The 18,281-nt window shown below is 39.5% G+C and overlaps 1 protein-coding gene across 4 annotated transcripts in view; it reads right to left on the bottom strand.

Annotated features, from left to right (window-relative positions):
• fam184ab (family with sequence similarity 184 member Ab) overlaps nt 1-18,281 on the bottom strand; it is a 201,699-nt gene that overhangs the window by 96,662 nt on the left and 86,756 nt on the right. For all 4 annotated transcript variants that reach the window (XM_084953110.1, XM_084953112.1, XM_084953111.1 and 1 more), the window contains 3 exons: nt 11,967-12,102; nt 10,066-10,247; nt 1,577-1,762 (listed from right to left, as the gene is read on the bottom strand). In XM_084953110.1, coding sequence (XP_084809236.1) covers nt 1,577-1,762; nt 10,066-10,247; nt 11,967-12,102 — 504 coding nt within the window. The remainder of the gene's footprint in view (nt 1-1,576; nt 1,763-10,065; nt 10,248-11,966; nt 12,103-18,281) is intronic.

Genomic DNA, 18,281 nt, shown 5'->3' with positions numbered 1-18,281 from the left:
AGTAAACATTTCCTGATATGTTTATGGGCCCAATCACTAGTTTCTAATCATCGCAAACTGCAACTGGGGCCCACTACCTTCCATTATTAACCCAATTACCTGTACTGCTGTCACTGTCAGCAGGCACCAGTAGACACTGTCACTATGATTTCCCATCACAGTAATGGCGGCTGTGCTGGATGGTGGAGCACACAAATCGGTGATAGCAAGGCACCACGCGATGACCATGTTTTGACATATTTTTAGCTGCACATTGTCTTGTGACTAAAATATTACCAAAGCTCAAAAGTGCATAAAGTTAAAAAATAATCTAATGAATCAGAACAAATAAAAATACTTATGCACCAAAGTTAATTTACTGTCACATCTGGTGTCCATCAGAAATTCTTCTAAAAACAGAATGTTTACGGCTTGAGAATAGCTCCGGGCCTGATGATGCAGGATCAATTAGCATACAGCTGTTCACATTCCTCCAGCTTCGAGCAATAATCGCTGATTACTCAAGATGCGGCAATCACAAAATAAACCCCTGTTGATTTTCATTCATTGTGCCCTGTGAACCCACCATCTGATCCATCCATGTTTTAAAGCTGCAGTATACAAAAGTGTTTTTAGAAAGTGACATGACGTAAAAACACTCAAACACAATGGGCTTTAACACTCAAAAAATGCATAAACATGCTTATTCGTTCGTGATATTGTCACAGCTACAGTCAGCAGATTAGACAGGCGACCCACACAAACAACAACAACACTAAGGCCGGCTAACAGCAGCACTTCTCAACAGAAAGGTTCTGTACATCCTCAACAACTCACCTCAGTATTGGAGAGAAATAAGCTTCTCTGACTCCAGAGGCTCCACATGGACACCCAGCTGACATAAACAGCAGACTGACAGAGTTGTTTGTACCTACAGCCGCCATAATTAGGATTACGCACTTAAATTTCAGAGGAGTGAAAAAACAGAAATGGACGGCAATCAGCAATCTACTGACATCTACAGCAGTGGTGAGATTTCACAAACTGTACCTTTAACTGTTTTTTGGCTTGTTTTAACAGACAAAGGAAGAAAACTTGAGATGCACTGGTTTAGCCCATTCAACCCACTATTTTCTTTAAACTACTGCACCGAGGCTAGTGTGAAATTTGCTCAAGTCCCTCCTCACAGGCTACATTTTTGTAAAGCCTGAAAACAGAGGCCAGAGGCACTGCAGAATTCTAGTTTCCTCTCCAACTACTTCGGTTTCAACCTGCTGGATTATCGATTTTTTTAAAATAACTACACCAGCTTTAAATGTAGTTGTTTCTTCTTTGTAGTTGGGACCTTTGTTATGATTGCATGTGTCAGATGCTTCACTTCATAATAAGGCTCTGGTCTGGAAGAACCTTCGTCATATCAGAGGTATACACTGGAACATTTACAATAAAGGGCCCAGGCCAGCCCTGTATGTCTGTCTGTCCTTGAAAACAATGAAAACATGTCCCTGTGTGTGTGTGTGTGTGTGTGTGTGTGTGTGTGTGTGTGTGTGTGTGTGTGTGTGTGTGTGTGTGTGTGTGTGTGTGTGTGTGTACTCACAGCCAGGAGGCGGTTCTTGTCCTTCTCGGCGTTGTTGAGAGCGGTCTCCAGGGTCACCCTGTTCTTCTTGGCGACTTCCTCCAGAGCTCGAGCTTGGCTCTCCTTCATTTGGCTGGTCTCCTCTTCGTATCGAGCTCGCAGACTGTTCACGTCCTTCTCGTGGGACACTTTCTCATCACGGAGGGTCTAAAAAACACCGAAAACGCACGTGCGAACTTAAATTATGCTCAAAGGTGAGCGCTGTGATAGACGATAGACAGACACAGAGCTCAGGCTGACATTCACACCATATGCTGCATTATTCAGCCATATTGCCACCGTTTGCTTGGGGATAATCCTCCAGGCTGCTTCTATACAGTGCTACTCTTTCTCTCCACGTCACTCTCATGTGTTATTCTTTGAACAGTAAAAGTTGATAAAGCCTGGGCACAGCCTATCTGGGATTACTGATAATGGGGTTATTGATTAGGACACAATGAAGCCCATTATCAGTCTCAAAAATAAAGATACAATCGTTTGGATTCTAGATGTCCAACAGTCTTTATCACACTGGTGTTCAGGTATTGTGTTTTTTAAGTATGCTAAAGCAGTCTAGCTGATAACAGGAGAACTTACTTTTACTCATTATTTAAACAGTAGGTCTTTGAGTTCACGCAGAAAGAAACAAACAGACTTTGGGATGTTTTGTAGTGAAGTCCCAAGTGAAATGAACAGCTGCTGATTGAAGACTCTGACCAACACGTTTTAAACATTGTAAAAAGATCTTTAATATAGGCAGACATGTAATATTATGTTTGACAAAAATGTAACTAAATTAGGTGCACAGAAACTATATTTGACTCTGCAGTGGGACATCGCATGATGATGACAACAGCGTGACCTTTGGGATAAAATAAGAAGCAGCAATAAGGAGACCAAACAGTTCAGGATATGTTGACCTGATCGTGTGGCTGTTTTCACTTTTTTTTCTTTTCTTGTTTTCTTGGACAAGTCCAAATATCAACTTTGGTGTCCATACAGGAAACAGTTTTGATGATCTATAGTATCACTTTACATATGAATTATTTGTTTAAGGCAAACCCATCAGCAGTGTTAGTATTAGTCATAATGCATTTTGGCTTACTACAAAACCTCCTAGTGGTAAAATGTCAATGTACCAGTGTTGTACACTCATTCAAACAATCAACTATGGTTAGAAGTGCTTCACAAGTACCTGGATGATGTACAGTCAAACAAGTAAGTAAAACTCTTGCCCTTCTTGCCCGCAGGAAAGAGAGGGACCTGAGAAATTTTCAACCAAGTTACAAGAGCTAGCAAGACAATCACAATTCTCAGTGTCATCTATGTACATTAAGTGCACAACTTAGATCATTTAATTTGAGACAACACTGTGTCAAAGTTTACAAACTGCACGTGTAACTGAACTAATAAGGAGTACTGTAAAAAATACTCATCTGTATAGATAAATCCGGTAATTTATCTAAGTAATTTTAAATTTAAGAAAAAAGTGAAAATTTGTTCAAAACTAACTTCTAATGCGACCCACTGATGAGTTACAGACATGACATATGTTTAAGAGGAGGAAAAACATTAAAAAGCCTGAAATTCCAAGTTAAAATGATAAGCTAATGAGTATAAACGCAAAAAAATATATGTAATGAGCATCATTTAAAGAATGAATATAAGTTATTAGCAGTGATTTATGTGTGGATGAAATGAGAGGAGAAGCCGTAGAATAGCAGAGCAAGGAGGCAGAAAATGCAGTGAAGAACAGATGTAGGAAAGATGTTGTTTAGAGAGACACAAGGAGAAAGAATGAAGTCCTGCAGAGTTAGGTTGTTGCCAAGCTCTATAAACTGTGTAACTCAGAGATGAGCAGACAGGCAAGAACAAATGCCCTCTGTACCCAGCAACAGTGCACTGGGTTTGTCATTGGGAAGCTATTATAGTATGAATCAAGGCTACAGTCAAAAAACTGTGATTTTCAGGGGAAACAGACAAAACAGACAAAATAAATTAAGATGCAAGCGGTAAAGTTTGGTTTTAATCAGGAGAGCAGCTGTTTCCTCTTTGCATGGCTTTAACAAAACTTTAATTGGCTAAACTTCGCCAAAAAAAAGTCACAAGGGAACTGTAATACACATGAGCTGAGTTGACTCACACAGTGAGTCAACTCCTATTAAAGACTATACCAAGATTATCTGACTACTAATGAGATTAAAGTTAAAATCAGCAGCTCTGTTTCCAGCTTTAAATTTCTGTTCGTTGTGCGTCTCGGATTAAAAAACTGTAGCTAAAGGTGCAGATAAAGTTAACATGTGGGCTCTGGTTGTGGAGCTAGGTAGGTTCCTGGTTTCTTTGCGCACTAACAAGAGATTGGCACCACACCAATCATCTGGTGGCAATAGCACATCAGGGCGTACTACAGGCAGACATAAAAGGGATGGCAGGAAGAAAACTTTTACAGTAACTGATAAAAAAAAAAAATTTAAAATAAGGTTATATTTTTTTTAAATTTAAATTTGCTCAGTCTCAGGAGTCCACACAGCAAATTTCAGGTAGGCCATTAAAAGGCTCTGACAGCATTTTTACTGATGACAAGCGTATGCGTTATTTGATGGTAATTTTATTAAAATAAATAAATAAAGAGGCTAAGTGGCTGGTAATAGAAGCGAGGGATTAGCTGAGTGAACAATTAATCTTTGGCACCACAAATATATGTTTGTTAAACTAAGTGCAAATGTCAGCAGTGTCACCGACTCACTGTTGGGTTACGCAGCCACCCGACACTTACCCAGGGTTGCACTGTACACTGCACTGTAGCCGCGACAGCTCCCCTCCCCTCTCGCTAATTGCTGTAATAGATGTAAACAAGCAGGGTGGGAGGTGGAGCAGATGACATCTAGTAAAAACTTCTGCAGTCCACCAATACTTTGATGTAGCAAATGAAGGGTTGAATGTAGCGTTTGAGTCCGGCCTGCATCATTGACTATGACAGCCTTAATTAATTTCAAATCAAACTATCAATATATATCACATTTTACAAAAAAATCCCATTAACTGTTTAGGAATTGCAGACATTTTTAAATACAGATCACATTTTTAGAGGTTCAAAAGTAATTGGAGGATTCACAAGCAGTTTCATAGCTTAGTTATTATTATACAACAAATGAAGCAGACATAATATCTGAAGTTAACTTAAAATGTTGAATTTCACGTGTCTCAGCAAGACACACGAGACAACTAAGGTGGATGAAGACAGAATTAATTCCATGGTTAAGAGAAGTAACATCTAACCAAGCCAAGAACGCCTTTGAGCAGATAGCTGGTACCTCCATCTGATATGCACTCTCTCTCATCTGCACATGTCGAAACCATCTCAGCCTTCCCTCTTTTGAACTTTATCTCCAAACAGCTCAACCTCAGCTGTCCCTCTGATGCACTCATTTCTAATTTCTAAACATACATCAAATCAGGACTCACTACCATCTTGTAAACCTTCCCTTTCAGTCTTGCTGCTATTCTTCTGTCACAAATCACCTGACCTACTCCTCTCTGTATGCACTTTCTTCTTCACCTCTCCTGTGCACTGTCCATTACTTTGAATGGTTGACCCCAAGTATTCCAACTCATCTACCTTCACTAACTCTACCAATTTTATGTTTATCTTTCCACCTGTCTCCCTTTCATTCACACACGTGTTCTGTTTTGTTTCATTGTTTCATTCCTCCTCTCTCCAGAGCATACCTCCACCTCTCCAGACTCTCTGCTTCCTACTCTCCTTACAGATCATAATATCATCTGTGATCATCAGCGTTCACAGAAACTCCTTCCTGACCTCAGCTGTCAACCTGTCCATCATGACCACAAACAAGTAGGGGCTCTGAGCAGATTTAATCTCACCCCAACTTGAACCCATCTGTCACTCTTACCACACACCTCACCAGTGTCTTGCTGTCCTCATAAATGTCCTGTACCTCCCCTCACATAACTTCTCTGACGGCTCATCAACTTTGTCCATCTATAGTGTGTCCAGCTTCACATACAACTGACTGTAAGCCTTTTCCATTGCCACCTCACTCTTTCTTGAACGCCTACCCTCCCAGTACCCCGGTGTACTATTTTTAATCTCCATGCTATCTCACTTTTCCACCTTCTTCCCTTGATATTCTCACTCTGATAACAAAATTTATAACAATGGACATAAGTGGAGCCTTGCATGGTGGTGGATGCAGAAACTATAACATTGTTGTTGTTTTATTAGATGGAGAGACATCTGTTCTGGCATCTCGTGGTATTAAAAATCATATCCTATGACATACTAATACCCTAGTGTTCTATATACTTTAATGGCAGTAAATTTACTGCTTCAGAATTAATAGCGTAATATCTCCCCAGCCTATTTAGTGATACTAAATGCTTACATAACCACAGAGAGCCCATTACAAATTATATTCACTCATTATAAATTAAATGTTTGCTTAAGTGTGATAAACGTAATGTGTAAAACTCTTCCTTTGTCCACTAAACTGAACTCTAGAAATACTAGGCTTCAGAAAAATGTGAATATATTAACTTCTCAAGTCATTTAGACTGACTGATCAACATAACTTCTCAGCATGACACATTTTAGTATCCTAAAACATGTACAATTTATATCTCATTCAACCTCACAATTTTCATTAACCCTACTGAGTGTCTGGCAGATCATCAGACACTGGCAGCAACATGAAAAAACTTTAATCTCCGATCAAAGAACGATCATATTAGTGTGCAGTAATTGCTCAGAACCAAAGGCTGTTTTGGAAAACTACCAAAAACAACATCTAACAAACTGGTCAAACAGGGCAAGCCTGCTGTGTTATCATATGGCCAACAAAGCCTTGGGCGACACATCTCCACAGTGTGACACAAACAACAGGCCATGAACATCCTGAGAGGTTAATTTCTCCTTTTGCAGAGAGACAGAGGAAAAAAACTCAAAGAAATAAAAACAAACAAAATGAGAGAGGATGGTAATAAGAGGGAACCGAAATGAAAACCAAGGAAACAATTAATCTAATGACTTTTCACACACGTTCCCTAATTAAGTCAGACCAATGAAATTATCATTATAGTTCCGTCTCTTCTTGTTCACTAATGTTGCTTATTTCGAACCATAATTGATCCAATCTTTGTCTTAAAAAAACAAGGAAAGAAGAAAACATGGTCTGCATTGCCAAAAAAGATGCAAATTTATATGGATTTCACTTGGAAGGAACTGTGCCAAATATCACTACATTAACAATTAAATGTAATTATAAAAATCATCTTTGCAATGTTTACATCAAGGTAATTTTAATTTATTTTACAAATATGATATATTCACTATCATTCAATTGTACAAAGCATTTGTTTTTTACAGGACTTTTAGCAGTAAATATTAGAGCTGCACGATTAATTGTTAGAAAATCGCGATCTCAATTCATACTTATGTGCGATCTCATTTCCAAATGACAACGATTTAAAAAAAAAAAAAAAAGAAAGAAAAAAGACGACGACGATTGTACCGCATTTTGATCCGGGACGTAATCTGCAAGAAAACAAGCGCTCACTCTTCCTGCTCAACAAATGACAAGGGCGGAGCCTTATACCACGTGATACAAAAGCTGGCTGCTAAAATTGGCAGGGAAAAAACAACGGAGAGCACGTCAGGGATGACGAGAAAGTGACTGGAGAAAATCCGTCCCGGTCAACCACCCAAACATCAATAACGGGAACCTTATACAGCGCTTCCCTATACCCGTCGAACTCCCGCAGGCACAAAGAAATTACGGAGGCTATTACTTATCACCTGACCAAAGATATGGCTCCCATCAACACTGTGCAAAACGAGGGATTTAGGAAAATGATCAACACCCTAGACAAACGCTACACAGTGCCGTCCCGCAACTATTTTTCTATTGTTGCACTACCTGCTCTATACACGCAGTGTCGAGCAACGGTGGAGACGGAATTTCAAGCAGTACAACATTTTGCGGCAACGACAAAATGTGAGACATTTGTTGTTTTTATGTTTATTTATTGTTTTTATGTTCAGTCTCAACTGTTACGAAGTTGATGTGCAGTTAATAAGCGCAATAAATATTTATACTGGAAAAGAAAATCGTGAGAGAATCGTGATCTCAATTCTAAGCAAAAAAATCGTGATTCTCATTTTATGCAAAATCGTGCAGCCCTAGTAAATATTCAGAGTATTTACATCTAAAAACACTCATGAACCTATCTCAGTCAGGGCTACTATAGCTGATTATGAATGGTTCTTACTGTTTTTGTTTTGTTTTCGGTTTCAAGCCACTTTGCAACCCAGCTCTGTCTCAGTGTAGCAGAAAAAGTAAATTAGCTCTTTATAACTTCAGTCAATTATCCTTTCATGTTTTAACTGACTTGGTCAGTGTCTCATCTGTTGGCACCGTTTCCCTATCTGGTCCTGCTGCAGCCCTCCTCGCCACTGGCTTTTATATGTAAAGGGTGAAGAGGTCCCTGAACAGAGCTGCACCGCCAAATATAAATTACTGCAGATGGGAATGCTCTCTTCCCAATTTCTTGCTTCACTGCCCGTTCAGCTTGTGACTGTTTTCTTTTGGCATTACATGTTATGTTCTGTTTACTCACTTTACTAAACTTTAGAGGGGAACAGCCAATTACTGTGGCACTCATATTCAGTGCAACATTTTGATCTGCTGCTCCATTAGGGGTCCTGAGACCCTATAACTGCATTTTGATCGAGGTGATATGTCCAAAGTATAATACAAACACCAGTGTAATTTCTCCATTTCACTACTAAGGGTTAAAATATCACTGTATTAAGAAAATTCTTTTAAGTTTACCTGAAATGAAAAGTTCTTTTCAGACAGTTATGAGGAGACAGAAACGGGTTCCACGTTATTTATAACCAGCTCAAAGCTGGTTATAAATAACGTGAACCAAATAGAGATTCTGGCTTTAGGTTAGAGGGAGTGTAAAACGGGTTGAGTAACAGTTACCCTTAACCAGTTGTGGCAAATGGCTGATCCTCCCTGAGCCTGGTTCTGCTGGAGGTCTCTTCCTCTTAAAAGGGCGTTTTTCATTCCCACTGTTGACGGTTGTCTGATTGTTGGTTTTTCTGTATTGTTATAGGAGAGCTCTGAGGCAACTGTTGATGTGACTTCACGCAACATAAAATTTCATTAAGCATAAATAAAGTTATTTTACATTAATAAATCAACTGAACCCGTCGAGGTCAGATGGGAACTTTTATCAAATTTAGTTGAGTTTGCATAAATTTCATTAAGAGCCAATTTATAATGATGAATCAGTGTTGAAAGGTTTGGAAATTTAGCTTCAGCCATAGAAGAAAGATGGCATGAAGTTTAAGTGATCTGAGATCTTCCATTATCTTTGGGAAGACATCTAAATTCACTGCAACCACACTCAGTGGGAGAAGTCTTTCAGCTCCCAGAGGATTACACTGCACAAATGTCAGATATAAAAGGATGGGAAAACACACATGAGGCTGCAACACTTGACATTTACTATCGGCTGCGGTTGGTCTGCTGACTACGCTGTTGCTTAAATCATCTGACCTTTAAGAGTCCCGCTTTTTAAAAAGAGGAGCAGCTGTCCTTTTTTCAGAGTTTGTAAAAGCTGTGATCGACAAGTTTGACCCTTTCAACTGTTTGATGACTGCAGGTCATCTTGGACAGATGACATGCTTTAAACTTTGTTGCAGACCTACGATTAATTTTCTTCTTAATCCCTAGGAATTCCTCTGCAACGCACTAAATATGCCAAAATAACTACTGAAAGATAGACAGGGCGGGTATTTATGCATACTGTAAATCTACATGCTCTTATCTAAAAATCTGACTTCGTCTACAAGTACAACTCTCCCAGATACATCAATAATTAAAATCAAGTGCTCTTTTTACTTCTGTAAAGACTTGGTTTGGGAAAGACATCGGCCTCACATGGGGATTACAGTCTCGTCTGTACAGTCAGTATCACAAACTAAGAGAAGCAAGCAAAAGAGAACTGGAAAAATGAATTTGGACGGCTCTTTACTGGAGTCTACGTTTAAATCTACTTTTGCTTGATCCTGGTCACATGGTCAGGAGAGACAAGTTCACTACTTAAAATGCACATAAATACAAAAAAATACAGGAGACCAAGGCTTCATGCTGGGGTTTCACAATAACATTTTGGGTACAATTTTTTTTCTACCAAAGTAACCCTAATGTGAAAACCTGATGTTAGTAGGTATTACTTATTACTGGTTAACTCCATCGACATTGGACCACTACACTAAAAAGTATGGGCACTGACTTCTTCACAGTCCTTGTATTTTAAACTGGTGTTAAGCAAACTACAAAAAAGATCAGTTTCTGCATCTTGATGACTTATTGGTTATTCATAACAGAGCTGCTTCCTGTCTGACATGAATACAAAACACTTCACCATCACACACGCACCTTCTCCAGGGCCTGGAGCTGCTGTTTCTGTCTTTCATCCAGTGCTTGGCCCTGGCTCTGAAGGGCCTCCCTCTCTTCCTCCATCCGCACCACCTTGTCCTTCAGCCGATTCCGCTCGTTGTCCAGGTCTCTGATGGCTGCTTCCTGGGTCATCTGGGTGGCCTGCAGACTGCTTATCTGACCTATGGCAGAGCAGAGGCGAGAAGAATGCAAATATTCAACTGATGCAATCAGCATGTTGCTGGTTCTTATTGATGCTGCCAACACAGCTACAACGAGGGGCTGTCAAAAAGTTTCAGTTTTGTGATTGTGCCATAGTTGACCCTGACTCATAGGAAGAAGGTCTACAACTCCCTGGGGCCTTTCTATGTGGAGCTAGCATTCTCTTGCTTTGTCATGTGGGTTCTCTGGGTACTTCAGAGCTATACAGTTCTTCACTGAAAACCTGCTTGAGATTGCTTTGATCTCTAGGGGCTTGCTACATTCTCCAGTAGTTAGCAATGAAAATGCTGCCATGCCCACAAAGACTATTAAAACTATTCCCAGAGCAGTAGTGAAACTGTTAAAGTACAATGCAAAACAGGAAGTAAAAGTTGTGTTTTTTCACATGCGTTAGTTGCAGCGATAAGGCACAAATTCTGTTTCTAGAAAGCTTCACACATTTTTTGAGTTTCACTAGAACTTGGAGAGTAAATAACAACTCTCTGAAGATAAGTTTCCATCTTCCCTGTGAACTACAGGTGATCGTGTCAAACTGCTTGCCATTAAATCAATCACAAGAAATTTTTGTTGCAGCCATTTTTGTGACCGATTTCACTTGGCAGCAGCCAAGTTTGGAAATAAACATTTTTGTTACCCAACTGGTGGTAGCCAGTTAGTAACTGATTGGTCTTTGTGATTGTGAGAGGCCTTAAATGCTGATTCTAAATTAGCTGTAAGTATGGGTGTGAGTCTGAAAGGTTATTTCTGTCACTATGCTAGCCCTGCAATGGATTAGTGACCCTGTCTCTCCCCCATGACAGCTGGAACAGGCTTGAGCCCCACTTTGGCCCTTAACTCGATAAGCTGTTAGGAAAATGTATGGATGAATGGACACCCAATGTGGCAAGAAAGGGTCCTTATCAAGCATCTGTATGTGAGCTGGGAGTGAAAATGTGCTGGACATTTCTGGACATACAAACCATAAAACTTAAACTCAAGACTACACATTTACTAATTGTTGAAGGATGGTAAGTTGAAATTTACCACTCTGACATATTTATTTACCTCTATAACTTAAAAAACAAAAGGCACTTCAAAAGGCAAAAAGGACTCATGGTCATTTCTTTGCAAACAACCTTGAGAGGTCCTCTGATCTGTAGTGTGGTAAATGAGACTCCCATGGCTGCATTTACCAGCTGGATCTTATTTGTCTCTAACATGCAAGCAGCTCCAGTGGAAAGTGATAAAACGCTCTCATTGGGTACAACGAACTCATTGGAGCTAATGGGCCGAGAATGACTCCGCACCAAAGTGGCTGCGATTCCTCACACGTTTCAGACAGTAATGTTTATGCAATGTTGTTAACCAAAGTAGTGATGGAAATACATCATAAGATATTAGACCAGATTCTAACATACACCTATGTAGCCATTTACATGTGCACATAAACACAGACACTGTCGTCAGCAAGGCTTCTTCTAGCAGCCTCTAAGGGACCGGGAACACCATTAGCCCCGATATACAGCAATATGCTATTAAAGTGTAACAGGCAACGATGTCTCAGACGAGATAAGGGGAGCTGTTAGTCGATATGTTTGACGTGTTTGCACGGAAAGCATAGAGTGCATCTTGAGTCTAGTGCGGACGCAAGAATTCACAGGTCTCATGAAAAGAGAAAGGGAAGAGATTGTGGGTCTTACTGGCTTTGAGAAGTATTTCAGTTGCCTGCTGCTGAACTCGGTCTCTGGCTGCCTCTAGTTCACATTCAGCCTCCTTCTGACGGATTTCCACAATCTCCGAGTTCTGGGTCACCTCGTCCAGCTGCTTGGTTAAGTCCTAGAGGAGAGTCAAATCCACAAAAGAAAGCTCTGTTAGGGTAGGTTAAGAAGAACAACAACCAACCTCTAACATCTTTACAGAAGGAAATAATAAAATGATAATTTACCCCCAGTTTAAATGACACTGATGAAAAGACTGATGGTCTGTGCTGTCATACAACTCTTTTCGGTTTACTTTCCCTACTTTCAGACATTGCAGATGGTTGTTTTCAAACATCATTAAAGACCAGCTGATAAATGCAGCTTTGATAAATATAGTTCTAAGCCTAAATATAGTATCTAAATGAGCTTGAATATTAAACCTAAATAACTAGCAGACCAGAGACTTCAAATGGCATGACACATCTGACTTTTACTCAGTGAAACTGCAGTTCCTCTAATGGCCACTTGAGACCAGCTTCCAGGTCAATCCCCATAAACTCATATGATAAAACTTCCCATTAAAAACAGCATGTTTACAGCCTTGCACACAAACAGTTTTGGCCTCTACAGCTACTTTCCACCTTTAAAACAACTATACAGAGGGGAAATATTTTTATCCAACTCATTCATGTGGATAGTGGCCACTCTGACAAGTTTTCAGACAGTTGGAGCTGTATTTGTGATATTGGTGCATTTTGTAGAATTTTTAATTGAACTAGCTCACAAATAATATAGCCTGTGGTAAGCTACAGCCCACCCAAGATGCTTACGGTTCAGTTTTGATGACTGAAATTCTAGTATTTTGATTAATGATAATGTTGAGGTTTTAATATTTAGAATCTCAAGTGGACGTCAACACCACGGGTATGACGATCTTTTACAAATGAAGTCAGAATTATTTGGCCCTGTATTATTGTTTTTTGTTTTAAACAGAGCAAAGAATTCTTAACACAGGTTTTTTAAACATTCTATTTTTATTTTGGACACTTAAAATATGTTACTTGGCACACAGCAACAATATTATACCACATAAACCAAAAACTACCAGGGTTAAGATTGCTACTAGTCAATTTTATATCCTTTTTGCTAGATAACGGCCTGCAGCCGTTTATTGTAGTTTTCGGCACGTCTTACACATGCCTTGATGGTCTGCGAAGGTCTTCTGGTTCACCTCACAGATTTCCAGTTGGATTCAAGTCGGGGGTTTTTGTTCACTTTGCTTGTCTAGAGGTAGTTCTTCACCAGGGGCGATGTGTGTATTGATTACGTTGGAAGACAAAGCGATGACCCAGACCCAGTTTTGCTGCCAATTCTTTGAGGTTTTCTTTAGGATCTTCACATATCTTTTTTTTTTTTATGATTATCCTTCAACCTTGGTGGGATTCCCAGATTCAGATGCACTGCAGCTTTCCTACAGCATAATACTCCCACCATGTTTCACTGGGCGCACTATTTTTTAGGGTTGTACTTCCAAAAAAAAAAGATTCCTTGCTTCAAACATACGCAGTGTCTCTGTGGCAAAAAACTAGTTACATCTCATCTGACGTGTATGTCCAGTATGTATCATCTTTGTTCAAGTTTCCGTAGCATATTTCAGTCTGGCTGGAAAGTGTCTCTTCTTCTTGGGCTCTTTTTTCTTGGTCTGTAACCTCACAGTCCATTTCTGTCTGAGGTTCTCATGATTGTGAGATCAAAAGTCCTGACTTGGCTAATTGTTCATTACTGTTTTCAGCATTTGTTCTGGGGTCTTTAGACACTTTTCTCAATAGTTTTCTTTCCAAAGTCTAAATTCTTTTCTTTCCTATCTCTGCCAGGCTTATTCTGCACAGTGTAGCTCTCTTTGATTTTTTTGATGAAACTTCTCATTCCAGTTCTTGACATTTGGAAACTCTGTGATAAGGTTTTTAATTCATCTCCTGCTTTGTAAGCATCAACAATTCTTTTTCTGTTGTCTAAGCTGATTTCTTTTGTTTTTGGCATGATGCTTTCTCAAGTGGCAGCTCAAACTCCTGCTGAAGTTTTTGTACTGTGATTTTACAAGCTTTGAGCATTACAAAGTTAAAGCACATCACTGCACAGCAGTGGCTTGTGCTTTTGCTCAATAGAAGTTCAGGTTATCAGGGGTTATGTTAAAAATATGTTGCTCTGTTTCATTGTGGAGTAATTATTTTATCCTCACCTTTATATACAGTCAGTCAATCATGTGTGGTCACAAGTTCACCAATGAAACTTTAATATTGATTAAAAAAAGTCTGTGTTGTGCTCAAAGATTTTGCATGTTTATTTTAGAAAAGGGAAGAAAAAGGAATAAAGAGCAACTAAGAGTTTACAAAATAGTTTCTAGAGCTGTCCTAAGGAGGAGTTCTTGGGCTTTGGACAGGTCAGGTTAATAACTAAAACATTGTTTTACAAAATTATCTTACTATCTATAAATTATTTTTGTGGTGATAAAATAATTTATAGATAATGTCTTTGTTATTTACAAGTTAAAAGATCACTCATTACAAAGACTGCCACAAGGCTCGCTAGCCAGTATAAATAGAGGAAGATGGGGGTTTTTTCACTCTCACTAAGGTTTTTGAATGTTAGGATTGTTAGCCCAAGTCCAAACTTCAACATTCAAGACCTAAATATCTGGGCACATGCCCTTTAATGTCAGTCATTAACTAAATGGAATGAAACCTGAGTAAATGTAAATCCACCTATTCTGTATTTGATGAGCTGTTAAGGGTGTGTTCAGTACTATTATGAGGTAAGGTATGCTACTGAAGACAGACCTTTAAAATTACATGTTGCTTGGTCATTGCAAAAAGGTAAGTGTAGTACATTCATATTTAAAGCAATGTAGAGGCTTTAATAGGCACATCCGTATAGAAAAGTGAACTTCACCTTATGTTGTAATGCAATGCCAGGATGAAGTTGGCAGCCAGCAGTTGCAGCCAGTTTATCAAACTTACAGAAAGAACCGTATTGGCAGAATATTAATACTGAAGATTGAGACTGTAAATGCTGACTTGTGCTCAATTAATAGGAACTAGACTTCAGGCAGTGATTTGACGTGAGCGCGCGCACACACACACACACACACACACACACACACACACACACACACACACACACACACACACACACACACACAGTACAGTAGCTTTGTGATTTAGCACTCTGCAAGAACTCATGAGAGGCAATTTCACATCTTTCAATCCCATCAAACAGCCTCCCTCAAACTTAATTACCGCTGCTATGGCTAAGACAATGAAACCTCAGTATGATGAAAACCACTGAGGAGTCACACAAATTAGACCTGATATGTGTGAGTGGGTGAGACACTGTGTGTATGCTGATTTCCCTCAAGGAAAGTAGTTGCACTTTATGACCGCTAGGTTTAGATAAGGTGAGATAAACCCACTTTAACTTTAAGATTTGGGGGGTTACATATATTTTCTTTGTCTTACTTCTTCATACAGCATTCTGAGATAAACTTACAGGAAAAAAGAAAGTTTTGAGTCTATCTGGGAACTACCGTAGCTGAGACTAAGCTTGGAGCTCTGGTCGTAAAGATAAAGATTATGTTATTTCTACAAGTTTCTTTACTAGCAGTACAAACTATGACTCTCTGTGAACAAGGCAAAGTAAAAGTGTGAATGTTTCAGAAACTGGGGCATTAAGTGGAGTCCTAATTTCTTCACAGGGCTGTTTCAAGACTCAGCTTTGGGTCTAAAATTGGAACTTGGATAGGGTGGGGTTAGACACAGCCGTTTAAATGCCAATGCACGATTCAGCCAGGCCAAATATGTTTGGTTTTGTGTCAGTGTAGGCAAAATCTCTACCGATTATGGAAAGACAAAAGTGAAAATGAGGGTGTGTGGGGCTTAGTCAGACTGACTGCTACTTCTCCATAAGTCAAGCACTGTGCCTCCTAGGTGAGGAGTTTCAGACATCCTAGGGCAAACACAGGACATGCTGTTGAGATTATGTCTCACAGTGGGCTTGGACACCTCAGTATCCTATGGTGGCAGAGGCTAGCTACTGCTGATGAATGTACTTTGTGAGAAAGTTTGGATGTTTCTGCCAGTCCTGAAGCCTTCAAAGATCTTTTTCAATTTGTAAAGGATTTCTCTAGTTTTTGTCATAACCCCTATGGTTCTCAGACAGGTGGTGCCCTACATGTGACAGTTTGTCTCACCTGCCATCCTCGCTTTATATAGCTTGTTGTTGCAGATCCAGGTTACTGAATCTTAGAACTAATATTTTCTACTGTTCAACACCACTTTGATTTAAAGCGCCCTCCTTCAAGTATCTACGTCACAGAAGGCTCCAGTACGCAGCTAGTTTAATTAAGCCAGTTTGCCTGACCTGTCAGTTTTGTTGTACGAGCTTTAACCAAAAAAATACAATGACTCTTTTTATACAGAGCTTTTAATGAAAACCAGTATTGTGTTAATTTATCTCTTATTTCCCTCAGATTTTCTTCATCGTTCTAAGCCAGTTTGTTCCCACAATAGAAGTAAATGCACAACAAATATTGTAATTTTTAGCAAATCCAGTTAACATAATAAATTTGTTGAGGTGTCTTTGTAGTGGCTGAGACCCATCAATGCACTGTGTGAGAGAAATAAGACTTGCCTATATACTAATGCTAACTTTTGGTTTAGACTGAGTGGAAGGTCGTTGGTTGTTAAGGTTTGGGTTAAAGGCAAGTGAAAGCACAACTGTCCCTTCGAATGTAGTGTACACCTGTGTTTGTGTGAATGAGGCTGGCAGATGGAAGTGAAAACGCTTTAATTAACAGTATCTCTGTTGAATTATCTGAGTTAACAGAAGAATCCCATTGTCATGACATTCACTGATCACCTTTGATTCACTTCTAATCCCCTTTAAACCTCAACAAAAACACCCACACGCACACATGTGAGTTCTTCTCACGTACTGCCTCACCTCTGTCAATCCTCCTGATTGGACCTGGCTGATTCCTGCATTTTCATTTAAATACAAAAAGGGACCCGAACATAGTGCTTTAGGTGATTTATTGTTTTATCTCACTAAAAGCTCCCATAGACTTAGTCCAGATAAGCTCTACCTGAAGTGAAATATTTAGTCCAAGGTCAGTGACAGCAGCACGGCGTCAGTGGAGTATTTCACTTGGGGGACAATTTGTAATTTTTTGGCATGCATATTCCTGCAGAAGCTTGTGAACACTGAGCCATTAATTACGTCTGTCTCAGTTACACTGAGCGATCATTTGCTTGCATTTCTCTGGAGATTTGCCTACTAAATCATAAGCTAAAGGAGGGTGGCAGAACAGTGAAGCAGACGCTGCAGCATCCTGACACCAACCGCAAGGGTCTCACACTGGTGTTAAGTCGATATTTGATGATACGGTTTCTCCACATGGCGTATGTGCCAATACAGTAATTATGCCTCCGGAGACTTGGGAACATTTTGATTTAGTGCAGCATTTTAATTTTCAAGAGTCAAATTAATTTTGTGAAGGGTCTAAAAATGTGCCTCTACTTGCGCAAATGCTAGCAACTGTATAGGTATGCACAGTGACGAGACACAAGAGGTGTAAATCAAACCTGTGTTGCGAGCTTGTTAAGGTTAAATTAAAATCTATCATCCAACAATGAGCTCACAGCAGGAGGTGAAGGATTAAAAGATCTGTTCACATACCGAGGCTGTTATTAAGAGATTATTATGATATTACTTTTACAACTCAATAACATTTCAGCTGCACAAAAGACAAAACCAGCAAAGGATCAAATAGTTTCCATCCTCTGATATCCGTTTTACCTTATTACATCAGGTATCAACCGCTCTGCTTGTCGTTTCTTTATCTGGGTTGTAGTTAATTGCTCTGATAGCTAAAATTATTAACTCCACAGCCACCGCTGACCTTGATCCTAATTTCAGCATCACCAAGGAGGAGAGATCCCTTCCTGTCTTTGTCTGCAACCAGTGATAATTCCACATAAACTTCAGAGCGAGTCATCAAAACAAAACAGACCTACTTAGCCAATCCTCCCTGGAGCACATGTCAGCTTTATTTTCAACAGTGAAGATAATCACGGGGGTCGTCACTAAAGATCTTACAGAAGTCAGACACTAGAAAATAAAAAAATAATGACTTGGGAAATAAACACAGCACTGCTATTTTTGCTGTCATACCAAATAGTGACTTAGTGTGCTGGATATTTTGGGTAATTTGTAACAAATACAAAAAAAGTTACAACTTCGGCAATCCAAAAATCCGAA

The sequence above is a fragment of the Perissodus microlepis genome, chromosome 15, assembly GCF_051167445.1.
Source record: "Perissodus microlepis isolate ML-2025 ecotype Zambia chromosome 15, ASM5116744v1, whole genome shotgun sequence".
NCBI classification, from domain to species: Eukaryota; Metazoa; Chordata; class Actinopteri; order Cichliformes; family Cichlidae; genus Perissodus; species Perissodus microlepis.
This window is presented reverse-complemented; position numbering and strand designations above follow the sequence as displayed.